Raw genomic sequence first — 12,699 nt, forward strand, 5'->3', positions numbered from 1 at the left:
AGGGAGAGTGGCAGGAGCATTGGGGACAGAGAAGACAGCGTGAGCAAGGGCACGAAGGTGGGAAGTTCAGGAAGTGGAAGGAGGACAGTGAAGGCTTTGAACTCTAGAGCAGAGATTGTAGGACTGCGGTGGAGAGACCTGATTTAAGAGCTGTGGACTTGGTAATTGATGATCGCAGGGAAAGGGAGGAGAGAGAAGCGGTCGGAAAGATGCCTGGGTTTTGGCCTCGGGTGGCGCTCATCAGACCCAGGGAGGCGGCAGACGGGGCAGCCCCGGCTTGCTTCCCCACTGTGGGACTGAAAGTGCTGGTGATTCCTCCCCAGTTCCCTGAGGTTGTCCCCCTTAACATCGGAGGGGCTCACTTCACCACACGCCTGTCCACCTTGCGGCGCTACGAGGACACCATGCTGGCGGCCATGTTCAGCGGGCGGCACTACATCCCCACGGATGCCGAGGGCCGCTACTTCATTGATCGGGACGGTGCGCACTTCGGGTACGTTCCTCCCTCTGCCGTCTCCTGCGGGGTCCTAGCAAGTGAGCGGCCCGGGCTTGGGCATGGGACTTTGATGTCTTCCATAACACTTAGAAGAGGAGATAACCTGCTCGTGGAATTTAATAAATGTGCATGTATTGAATTGGATCCGAATTCTTAGTTTCTTTCCCAGAGGAGGCGAGGACAGCCGGAGAAATCCCAGGTAACACACATTGGCTAGATGTGATGAAACTGATTCTCTGCTATGCAAATTAAGACTGGGAAGTTCTCATCCCTGTGGAATAGGTGTGACCGCACGGAGGGGCAGGGGAGTTCCGACACAGCTTCTGGGAAAAGACCCTCAGATCCAGATCCTGGGGCTCGGCATTGCTGTTAGGGAGAAACATGGGGGTGTGGCAGTGGTTCCCAAACTTCTTTCAGTAGTTTAAAACAAATAAATAGGACAAAAAAAGGTGAGGGAAGGGCCAACATAGGGTTGCCATCCTGTAAATTTGCCAGGTCTTTAAAAAAAAAAAAACACCTTCAGGGACTTCCCTGGCAGTTCAGTGGTTAATGCTCCACGCTTCCACTGCAGAGGGCACAGGTTCAGTTCCTGGTGGGGGAACTAAGATCCTGCGTGCCGCACCGTGCAGCCAAAAAAAACCCCCCAAAAGCAAAACAACAGCAACAAAAACACACAAAAAAACCCACTTTCAATTGTTACTGTCATTTTAACAGTAAAACATGGAACAACAGAATCTTAAAAAAAGATAGCCCTTCCCAAGAGAGGACTTCTGACAACCTTACAGTTAAACAGTTTAAAGACTTTATGTTTCAGTTTCCTTTTTTGTGAGATGAGAAGTAATTATAGCTGCCTTGCAGGCCTGTCATATGGATTAAATAGCGTCTTGGTGTGACCCCTGGCCAGGTCCTTTCAGAGTATGTGGCTGAAACTCTTTGCTCCATCCATCTAACTTTGGAGATGACTGGAGAACTAACATGGTCTTTGACCTTGAACAAAAGGAGACCCGCCAACCACTACATCTCTGTGCCGGCCTCCAAGTAGGATTGCCCACACTGGGAGAAGGGTCATTTTTCATCCTCAGAAAGGAGCCTCGTCAAATCATTTGCTCTGAAGCATCTGGGTTTCCCCATCGGGCGGTCAGCTGCCTCCAGTGCTGAGAAAACAAAAGTGTCACATCGCTCCGCAGAGCTATAAAAAGATTTTTGTTTGCAGGCTGTTTGGGAGAGGAAAGTGCTTGGCCCCGGCTGGCAGCTCCCACAGCACTCTTCGCTCGCTGGGCCTTGCCCGGGCTTATGTTTTTCAGGACTCACCAAGATTTGCTTGAGGACTGATTTTGGAAGGAGTGATGGGGAGGGGGAACCCGGTTTGGCCCTAGGCTGACGCGCCCATACCCAGGTGGCCTCAGCTGGAGAGTGGCAGGGCCAGGCAAGGGCAGAGCAGCAAGCAGGATATTGTGGTGTTTATCCTCAGGCTCCTGGACTCCAGTGGCCTAAGATTCATCAGCAGCCTGTGAAGCTGTTGAAAGAGTCAGATAAAATAAAATAGGGGTTCAGGGCATCTCTCTGTGGGTGAGCTCACGTAGCCCCAGCAGCCGCCGTGGAGGCTGCCTGGGCCTCCACCTGGGGCACTTTCCCGTCGTGATCAGTGCACAGCGCCTTGGACTGGAGTCTGGACCACTGTGGGTGTGGATGTGGAGTCACCCGTGTCTGCATCTGGCCTCTGGCTAGCTGTGGCTCCTTTAGCAAGGGTGTTCCTTAAGCTCTCTGAGCCCCACTTTTTCCTCATTTATAAAACGGATGTAAGGAAGCACTTACCCCATGTCGGTGGAAGGATTCAATGGGATAAGTCCTGAATAGTGACTAACACAGATTAATACTTGGTGAGTGTTGGCTGGTGTTGCTTCATGGTCATAGACTCACTATTGAGGTAACAGCTGGGTCTTGGGGTTTACTGATACATCCTCACAGAAAAGCCCTTCCCACACCTACCAGTGATGGGTCTGATTACTTTTAGCCCTAAAGAATCTGAAGAGAGAATGAAAAGAACTGACTTGTTATTTTAAGAAGGCGCAGTATGTGATTTTTTGTTCACTCCTGAAGCCAGTTTGTTCAGTTGTCAGGGTTAGGCATTCCCCTTCTCCGAATAGCTACAGGATGATACTGATGGCAAGGATTTGAGGGGAGTGCAGAACTCCTCCACGTGGCCGGTGAGAACAAAATGCTACAACCCCTTTGTCAAACAGGCACTTATGACCGAACAATTCTCCTCCTGATGTTTACTCAAGAGGAATCCGTGCCTGAGTCCACAAGAAGTTTACAGGGAATGTTTATCACAGCTTTACTCTTACGAGAGCCAAACTGGAAACAACTCAAATGTCCATCAATGGGAGAATGGGTAAATAGTTTATAGTGTATCCATACAACGGTGTGCTACTTAGCAATAAAAGGAACGAAACTTCTGCTACACACGATGACGTAGGGAATCAATCTCAAAAACACTAGGCTGAGGGGAAGAAGCCAGGCACAAAAGAGAACATACCGTGTGATTCCACTTACGTGCATTTCAAGAAGAGGCAAAACTAATCTTTGTTGATAGAATTAGAAGTTAGAGTGGTTGCCTCTGTAGTGATTGGCTGGGAAGGGGCACAGGGAAACTTTAATTAGATGGACATGTTCTATATCTTGAGGTAGGTGGTGGTTGTGTGGGTATATTCATACGTGAAAAAGTAATTGACCTGTACAATTAAGATGTGTACCTTTATTAGCTCTTATCTGTACCTCAATTCAAAATATAATTAAGGGGCTAGATAGCATATCTTCCCATTTTTCCTATATATACTTAATAATTATAGTAATAATGATACAATAACAACTACTAACACTTAGTGAGGGCTTGCTCTGTGCCAGATGTTTTCTAAGCACTTTTTATGTATTAACTTATTTAATCCCCTCATAACATTATGGGGTAGTTTTCTTATTTTCCCCCATTTTACAGAGGAGAAAGGGCACAGAGAGGTTAAGTTCACTTACCCAGGGTTACACAGCTGGCCATCTGGGTCCAGATCCTGTGCTCTAACCACTGGGTAGCACTGTCCGGATCCATTAACTCCTTCTCACCAACCCTTTTTCCTTCCTGCTCAGAGATGTGCTGAACTTCCTGCGCTCGGGGGACCTGCCGCCCCGGGAGCGCGTGCGGGCCGTGTACAAAGAGGCCCAGTACTACGCCATCGGGCCCCTCCTGGAGCAGCTGGAGAACATGCAGCCACTGAAGGGGGAGAAAGTGCGCCAGGCGTTTCTGGGACTCATGCCCTATTACAAAGGTGAGGGGTTCACTGTGCGGGGCCGTCGGGGTGTGAGGAGGGGGGCTAGCGAGGCATCTGTCAGTGCTGAGGTCTCCACCAGAACAAGTGGGTCACGGCTCGCCAAGACACCTGTCCTGCTCAAGGTGGGAGAGGATCCTGCTTCCCTTCCTGCTGCCCTCCCAGTCCCGCAGGAAGATTCAGATGAACTAGGGACCACCTTGCCTGCAGCATCATCAAGTCGCACTTCAGAAGGGTGGTACTCTTCCCATCCCTTGTTCCTTTTGCCCCGCAGAACCACGATTCCTGTTTAAGTTCGTGCCCGTCATGGGCCCAGAGCCCCGTCCCCAGGGATCTGTCTCTTCCCTCTTGGGTCCACCGTCACTGGGGCGCTCTCTGTGCCCCGCCCCCGCTCCCCACCCCCGTCCCACTGATGGGTGACGTGTTCACCCCCGCAGACCATTTGGAGCGGATTGTGGAGATTGCCCGGCTGCGCGCCGTCCAGCGGAAGGCCCGCTTTGCCAAGCTCAAGGTCTGTGTCTTCAAGGAGGAGATGCCCATCACCCCCTACGAGTGTCCGCTTCTCAGCTCCCTGCGCTTCGAACGGAGCGAGAGTGACGGGCAGCTCTTTGAGCACCACTGCGAAGTGGATGTGTCTTTCGGGCCCTGGGAGGCCGTGGCTGACGTTTATGACCTGCTGCACTGCCTGGTCACGGACCTCTCGGCCCAGGGCCTCACCGTGGACCACCAGTGCATCGGGGTGTGTGACAAGCACCTCATCAACCACTACTACTGCAAGCGCCCCATCTATGAGTTCAAGATCACGTGGTGGTGAGTAGCCCTGGCAGGGAGCAGAGTCCTGTCAGGGGGGGTGTCCGCTCCCCTTGGCGGCTCTGGGAGCGAGGTTCCTGGAAGGGCTGCTGGCTGCCCCAGAACCTGCTGAGGTGAGGACGGGTCCTGAGGCACAACTCCAGGTGGACGGAGGTGCAGCCCCAGTCTCCTTGGCTGTACCTCGGGGCCAGGTTCAGGGCTGGTGGCCCACGGGGACTTGGTGCCTGCGCTCACCTGGCCTTTCCTCGAGGCACGGCAGCCTCTGCCTGAGGCTGATGGGGTCCGGCTAGCGAGGGCTTGACCGGGAAGTCCAGAGAGGTTTTGTCACTTTCTTGACCTTGCAAGAGAGTTTCTGCCCTTTTTAGAGCCACGTTACAAACTCACGTAGGCATGACCCCTCCTCCGCCCTGTTCGCGAGTCCCTTCGTTGTGCTTAGTGTATCGGTGTGAACGTGGAGCCTGATGGGGGACTTACCCACGGAGCCCCCAGAGCCCCTGGCTGAAGAAGGAACATTTTCTCTCCCTCTTCCCTCAACAGTAGCCCCGCGCTTTGTTTTAGGATGTGGAAAGACTCTTTTCCTCCCAAAACGAATTCTTCACCACCTTTTAGATATGTAACCATAGTTGCCAAAGCCATGCACCAGGTTGGCCTTAGAAAAGCACAGTGTTTACAGCCCTGCCTCAGGGCCTTGGCTTCTCCTACCTTCCACTAACCTTCCTTGCTTGAAGGGTTATCTTCTCACGAGGCTGGAATGCACATTTCAGGGACTCCTTTTGAAGATTCCCTAAGTCAAGCAGGCAAGATGCCTAGATCTTGTGTTATCTTTGAGATGTAACATACTTTCTAGAGGCTCAGAATACATCCTTGGCTGCCATTCCATGTTAGGATCCAATTTATGGTGAACCTCCTTGGATGGGAACCCCTGTTGCTTTTTCCTGCCAACGTTCTCCTTCTCAGAGATTGTCTATCTTGGGGAAGGAAAGAGAGGGCCGGAGGAGAGGCGCAGCTATCCCAGGAGCTGTAGGAAGACAGCAGCAGACCTCCGTTATGTTGGCCTCTGCACAGTTGAGAGAGAAAAAGATCCACCAGCTTCTGTTCCACTGCATTTCCTTCTCACGCTGTCTGCAGCCTGCGGCAGCCCGTCGGGGTGTGGGCCTGCGCCCCCTAGAGGAAATACTCTGCAGCACCAGTCACTGGACCGGGGACGTTCCCTTGCTGCGTGCAGGGCTCCTCCCTGTAATCGCGATTGAACTTGACTGCTCCTGGGTGTTGTCGTAGGGAGATTTTTTTTCTGTCAGCCTGATCGGTCTCAGTCTTACAAGACCAGATTGGTGAGGAGGGTAGTGGGGGAGCTGAGGAAGAGAAGGCCAAGCCCTGGGAACTTGGCTGAATTCCTTCACGGGGCAGTGACCCCTTGGCCCCTGTATGGGAAGATTCCAGGGCATGGTCCCCTGCTCTTACATTGTATTCTTATGTGCGTGGAGCAGGCGTCCAGGCTGACATCTAAGGGGACGGTCCAGTCAGTGGCTCAGGTTCCGAGATAACATGTTCTCTCCTTGTTCTCATCCGCAAATGGCTTGTCGCTTTTCCGGAGCTGATGTCCCTGCTTGGACCTTACCCCAACAGCACGGCCCTTGCCTTGTCCTGAGGGAAGGGTCTTTCATTTAAGTTGCCCAGATCGGCAAATAGATTGAACGCTAATACAGGTTCGTTTTTTGACAGACCCTGAGGCAGGCTCTTCATGAGGGAGCCAGTGTGAGGAGAGAGCAGATAGGTGAGCCCAGTGCCCGCAGTGATCCGACCTCGGCCCCTTCTCTCGCCCTCCCTGGTCCAGAGCATCACAGCACTCGGTTACTGACAGTCCATACGCATAAGACAGGGAGGGACTGATTCGCGCAAGCTCAATCAGCTCAAAATCAGGCCCCGAAGACTTGCTTGGGGCTTCAGGGACGCCGGATAGGAACGCTGTCCCTGCGCCTCTTGCTGGCGCCCCTCCGTTCCTCTGCCCCCATGTTGTCCTCGCGGAGGTGCTCTGTGCCGTCGTGGGGGGACAGGGCTGTGGCCAGTAGCCCAGGCAGAGCAGGGACACCGGCGGCCAGATTAGAGCTCCTTCTAAATGGAGTAAAACAATTCGGTGGCCCTGTTTGGCCATCGTCTGTTGAGAAGCCAAGGCCGGGCTGAGTAGCCCTCTTGGATGTGGAGGGTTTGTGGTGATCGCCTCCAAATAAAGGTCATCTCTGAGGAAGTGACCTCTTCTAGTTGGGTCCCTTTTCAGCTGTCAGCGGCCAAGCCCAGAGCATAAGAAGCGTTGGGTAAGGAAGGAGGGCTCCAAAGGACAGCTGCTTCTCCCAGATTGAAAGGAAGTCTGTCTTCATGGAATTCTTGTGCGTAATGTCCTTGGGTCAAACCGAGAGGCCTACCTTTGGAGCTTCCCTTATGTTTGACTTCGGGTACCTTTTCTCCCAGGTGCTCCATTCACTGGTTGGGAAGGTGAAAGTTTTAGGAAATAGGACCGCATGGTGCAATGCTAGCTGCAGTTCAGTAAGAATGAAAAACTTAACTGCAACTAGGTTTGAAAAGATTGAAACAAAACCACAGTGAAACTCAGCACACCATCCCAGGTGGGGGAATTCTTTGGGTAACGCTTTAAATAGAAGACATAGAGGAATCGTCACCATCCTTATTCTACCTCTGGTGAATTCACCAGGCTGTCCAGTGCTTATCACATGGAAAGCAGTCAGCTGTGCTCTGAAAGTTTCTGTTCTTTCTTGCTGGGGCTTGGGATATTCCGGGAGCTGTCTGAGCCTTGTGCCTCAGGCTCCTCAGGTGATACAATCTTCCTGTTCTGGGTCGCTCGTTGGAGGACCGGGAAATTGACGTCTGCAAGCCACAGAGTGGGGTGAGCCTCACTGCGTGATCTTGGTCTAAGCTGGATCCTGAAATGATTAAGACAAACAACAACAACAGAACAAAAACCACTCACACTAATCATTTTGATCCCGTTAGAATTTCAGATATCATCCTTCTGCATACCTTCTGTCTGCATTTGATTGTGCTACAAGTGATTAAGCTTTCTCGGGTACCATTTTGCTGGGGCTCTTTCACAAAGGTGGCGCCTGCCTCGTGATCCTTAAAAGAGGGAGGCTTTATTCATCAGAAGCCAGAGTGTTGGGAACTTGGTGTGGGAGAGGCACTCTTTGGAATTCTGGAAGAAACATACATGTATATATACATATGTTAATTGGAGGAAGGGTGGGCTGGCCGAGGGTCAGAGGAGGTGGGAACAGAGGCGGGGAGGAGGGATGGGCAGTTGCCTCTGGGAGTGGGAGGTCACGGGGTCGGTCGTCTTCCTTCTGTACAGTGTGGGGTTTGTGTACACAATATAACGCTGCCTGTGTTTGTTCATTTCCTGTCTGTGAGCGCTTTGGTGCATGGAGCCTCAGTACCCTCACCTGGCATTAAAGTCAAGAATTAGAACCTGGGTGCCGTGCCTTTCTTGTTTAGAGACTTACCCTCCTCCGCCCTCCACGCTGCCAGCAAATATGTGTTGATTTCTGCTTAAGACGTGGTATGTTTGGGGATGCCATACTAAATCAAGCAGGCTCTTCCCTGAGACATGCGGCTGAACTTCCGCCCTGACTTGAAGTTAAAGGGAGACGGGCCCCCTGGAGGTTCCTCTGCAGTTACCCTCACCTGGTCTCTGTCCCGGCAGGCATACTCACCTGTGCCCCCAGATTTCTGGGGTTTATAGGCAGTACTGGCCATTTGTTCATGACCCTCAACTTCCTCACTTGACCATTCTATCTTTTAGGAAGTGGGTTCACCTGATCCCTTACTGAAGACCCAGGGTTCCAGTAGCTGAAAGCCCTGTAAATCTTTTCTCCTATCCTGGCCCTACACCTCCAAGACACACTCCAGTACCTCAGTAGGGGTCCCAGGGAGGCGCCAGCACGGGCAGCCTCTGCTCCTTGTTCCTACATCTCCATGATGCTGGGATTGGCTGAGGCCAGCAATCCTTATAGGTATGAGAGTTGGAATACATTGGGTTGGCCCAAAAGTTCGTTCGGGTTTTTGTAACATCTTATGGAAAAACCCGAACGAACTTTTTGGCCAGCCCAGTAATAAACAGATTCAAGGTCCAGAGGCACCATGTGCGTGTCTGTCCGTGCAGCCGCCTGGCCTGGTCAAGGTGAAACTGGCAACTGGGTCCACACAATGAGGGCAGGTCAGGTTTTGCAAACACTTTGGCTTCAGAAGATGCTGCATTACACGTGCAAGATCCCAAGGGGCCAGCAGAGGAATGGCAGCTCTGGTTGTAGCTGACAAGAGAAGCCGCTGCAAGCTGCAGGTAGGTGCCCACGTGCAGCGAAGGCCAGCCAAAACCTAGAGCTTCCCGGAGCGGACGCAGAAAGGGACAGTATCCTCTTACAGCGGCTGACTGGCGTGCCAGAAGAGGAAACTGAACTCCTGCTCACCCTTTTGCCAACCATGTGCCTTTACATCCCACCCGTTCAAAATGGAACGTAACACAGAGACTCCTTGGGACCTTACGTCTGTCTCCGCGCCTGACTCGCACTTGGAGTCATTTGTATTAGTCAGGAGGATAAAAACCACACGGTAATTTGAATAATTTATGTCTTTAATATAAATAGCTATTAATTATAAGAAGGTTGGAGTAATGAGGGATTGGCTAATAAAGAGTAGAGATCACTATAAAGAATTTAGGAATAGCAGATGTAAGAAGCAGACACTAGGGCAGAGATAGAGCGTCCAAGGACGAGTACCCCTCTCCTCCCAGAGCTGATACCCAGATCTTTTTTGGAGAAGGCATGACCACGGCTCACCGAACGGTAGAGAAGTCACGGGGAAACTTGCTGGAAACCCACCCTCTGGGATGCTGGAAGAATCCGTTCCTTGGGAGGTGTCTTGCCAGAGGCCCTCCACGACAAAAACCACGCCAGGGGAGTGCCGGGAAAAGCTGCGGGCCTCTCTGTGCTGCTGACTAGCCTGCATGGCAGGAGCTGGGTGCTGGAGAAGCCGCGTGAGCTGTGAGCAAGCACACCCGAACCAGAAAGGAAACATCTCCCTCCTTGCAGTGTCTCACCAACGCCCTCTACTAACAAAGAATCACATCCTGTTAGGGCAAAGGCAAAAAATACTCGTAAGTCCCAACCCAATTTCTGCGGAGGCGCCGAAGGACGAATATGGGGCTAGAAGGCAGTCAATACCTGGCACATCATCTGCATCTGCTGATGGCGCCCCCGCTGTATACTCCTGTCCAGGCTTCTTGCCTCAGCCGCGAATTATACACCCAGTAACCTGCCAAATATTGCTACTTCAATATCTGGTAGCCATCTCAAACTTAATACATCCAGATGGAAGTCTTGATCGCCCCTCCCACCCCAAACATCCTCACTGCACCTCCTCCCTCTCAGGAAATGGCACCACCATGCATCCAGTCAACAGAAACCTGCATCACCTTTCACTCCCGCCCTTCACCTTGCCCTTCTCCTTGCAGTCCATCACCAAGTACTGGAATACATCTTCAAGATGTATCGAGTTTTCACAGATTCGCTTGTTTGACTCACCATCATCTTTCATCCTGAGTTACTTACAAAGGCCTCCTGGCTTCATTTGGCTCTCAATTACCCCAACTAACCTATTCTCCAGAATAGTCTTTTGAAACGGTTGATTAGATCCTGCACTGTGCTGATTTAAAAACCTTTGCTTTTCTCTTTTTTAAAATTAATTTTTATTGGAGTGTAGTTGATTTACAATGTTGTGTTAGTTTCGGGTGTACAGCAAAGTGAATCAGTCATACATATACATATATCCACTCTTTTAAAAATTCTATTCCCATATAGGTCGTTTACAGAGTATTGAGTATAGAGTTCCCTGTGCTATACATTAGGTCCTTTTTAGTAATCTATTTTATATATAGTAGTGTGTATATGTCAGTCCCAATCTCCCAATTTATCCCTTCCCCCATGGTAACCATAAGTTTGTTTTCTACATCTGTGACTCTATTTCTGTTTTGTAAATAAGTTCAAATCCTTTGCTTTTAAAATGAAATTGGAAAGGCTTACCATGTTTCATCTGGTTCCTGCCAACCCGTCCAGCCCCAACACACCACCCTACTCCTTGTTTCCCATCCTCCACCCTGGCCTTCTTCCAGTTCCTGCCTCAGCTTTCTGTGATTGACATTTCCTCTGCCTGGGATGCCCTTCCCCCGCCCTTCTCATTTATGGCTGGCTCCTTTTCATATTTTACGTTCCAGCTCAAATGTTACATACTCAGTGAGACCTTCTCTGACCCTGCCATCTAAAGCATACTCCCTCCCATTACCATCTATCACGTCACCCTGTTTCTTTATAGCCTTTATTACCTACAGTAGTTGTCTTGTTTGTTATGTCTCTATTTTCTTTCAAATAAGCCCCTCGAGGGCATAGATTTTGCCTCTGTTGTTCACACCTATATCCCAATGCTTGGAACAGTCAGTGCCTGGAAGAGAGGTGCTCACAGTCAAGATCTGTTAAACAATCTGTCCAGTATATGGACAGGAGACCACTTGGAGCATCTTTGTATTACCATGCCCTGTGATTAAAGTCATTGGAAAACTGCAACAACCCAATCCAGGCAGGATTACTAATGGCTCAGACCTTTCATGAGTGAAAGTTTGGGTCACCCCACCAGGTAAAGAGATTGAGTATGGAGATTAAGTTTGATATAAGGAGATGCAGATGGGTGCCAAGTTGACAGGGGGTGGAGATATGACAGCTAACTGTATGTGTCAACTTGGTTGGGCCACAGTGCCCAGATATTTGGTCAAACATTATTCTGGATGTTTCTGTAAGGGTGTTTTTGGATGAGATTTACATTCAAATCAGTGGTCTTGGAGTAAAGCAGATTACCCTCCATAATGTGGGTGGACCTCATCCAATCAGTTGAAGGCTTGAATAGAACAAAAGTCTCCCTCAAGCACGAGGGAATTCTGACAGCGGTCTGTCTTCAGACTTCACTGCAACACCGGCTCTTCCTGGTTCATCAGCAGACTGCCTTTGAACTTGAACTTCAATTCTTTCCTGAGTCTCCAGCCTGCCAGCCTCCCCCATCAGATTTTGGACCCACCAAGCCTCCACAATCACATGACCCAATCCCTTAAAATAATTCTCTTCCTATATATACTGCATCTATCTATCTGTCTATCTATACCAGGAAATGTATATCTATCTATCTATCTATATCTTTAATCTAGAAAGAGATTTATATACATCCTAGGAGAATATATATCTATAATGAAGTGCAAAGGTAGCATACCACATGTTTTGCCACCTTACTATTCTCATTTAACATTATCTTTTGGAGATCTGTTCATTTCAGTTCACGTAGAGCTGCCCCTCCCCCCTTAAAAAATTTGATAGTATTCCATTAAAAGTATGTTCCACAAAACTATTTAAAAATAGTTTCTGCTGCCTTTTGAGATACATATGCCTCTAACTATTTAGCAACAGATTAATAAGCCTTTCCCACATTTAAGCAAATACAGCCCTCAGCTCTCTTGTTCCTGATATGATAAAGACTACTTAGAAACGTTAAAAAAAAAAAGAAAAAGTAAGATGGAGGTCTTGGGTTTTTTAGCTGATTGATTCTATAATGCTTATAGATTTGAGTCATGGTTGACCACAGTATGGTTCAGCAAGAGAGAATGTACTCCTTTGCTTATGTGAATGGTCTGTTTTCCTTGATTTTGGATCCTGTGGAAAATGGCTTAAGTTACGTGGTTCCTGGATTGCTTCTCACTTGGGAACTTGGCAATTTGATGAGCCCTTCCCGCTGTCACTAATCTGATTATCTCCCAGAGTCTATCCCTGAGGCTTTCCCCTGGGTTGCTTCATTCTTAGGCAGCCTTTATCTACTGCTGCAGAGATCGCCTTTGCCAGAAAACCAGAGGAGAGAGAGTCACTTTCTTGAAAGCTAGAGAAGTCCTGGAAAGGAATTATGGGCAATCCTCACGCATTTGTTGAGGCCAGGGGAATGGCAGAGCTCACATGCCTCTTCTTGGAGCCAAGGGAT

General features: G+C 49.8%; 1 protein-coding gene across 6 annotated transcripts in view; it reads left to right on the forward strand.

The window, feature by feature from the left end:
- RABGEF1 (RAB guanine nucleotide exchange factor 1) overlaps window positions 1-12,699 on the forward strand; it is a 106,820-nt gene that overhangs the window by 2,498 nt on the left and 91,623 nt on the right. For 5 of the 6 annotated variants that reach the window (XM_067011864.1, XM_059036640.2, XM_059036642.2 and 2 more), the window contains exons 2-4: window positions 324-493; window positions 3,638-3,816; window positions 4,254-4,626. In XM_067011864.1, the coding sequence (XP_066867965.1) occupies window positions 324-493; window positions 3,638-3,816; window positions 4,254-4,626 (722 nt within the window). The remainder of the gene's footprint in view (window positions 1-323; window positions 494-3,637; window positions 3,817-4,253; window positions 4,627-12,699) is intronic. The other variant, XM_067011867.1, reaches the window with a different exon arrangement.

The sequence above is a fragment of the Kogia breviceps genome, chromosome 14 (genome assembly GCF_026419965.1).
Source record: "Kogia breviceps isolate mKogBre1 chromosome 14, mKogBre1 haplotype 1, whole genome shotgun sequence".
NCBI classification, from domain to species: Eukaryota; Metazoa; Chordata; class Mammalia; order Artiodactyla; family Physeteridae; genus Kogia; species Kogia breviceps.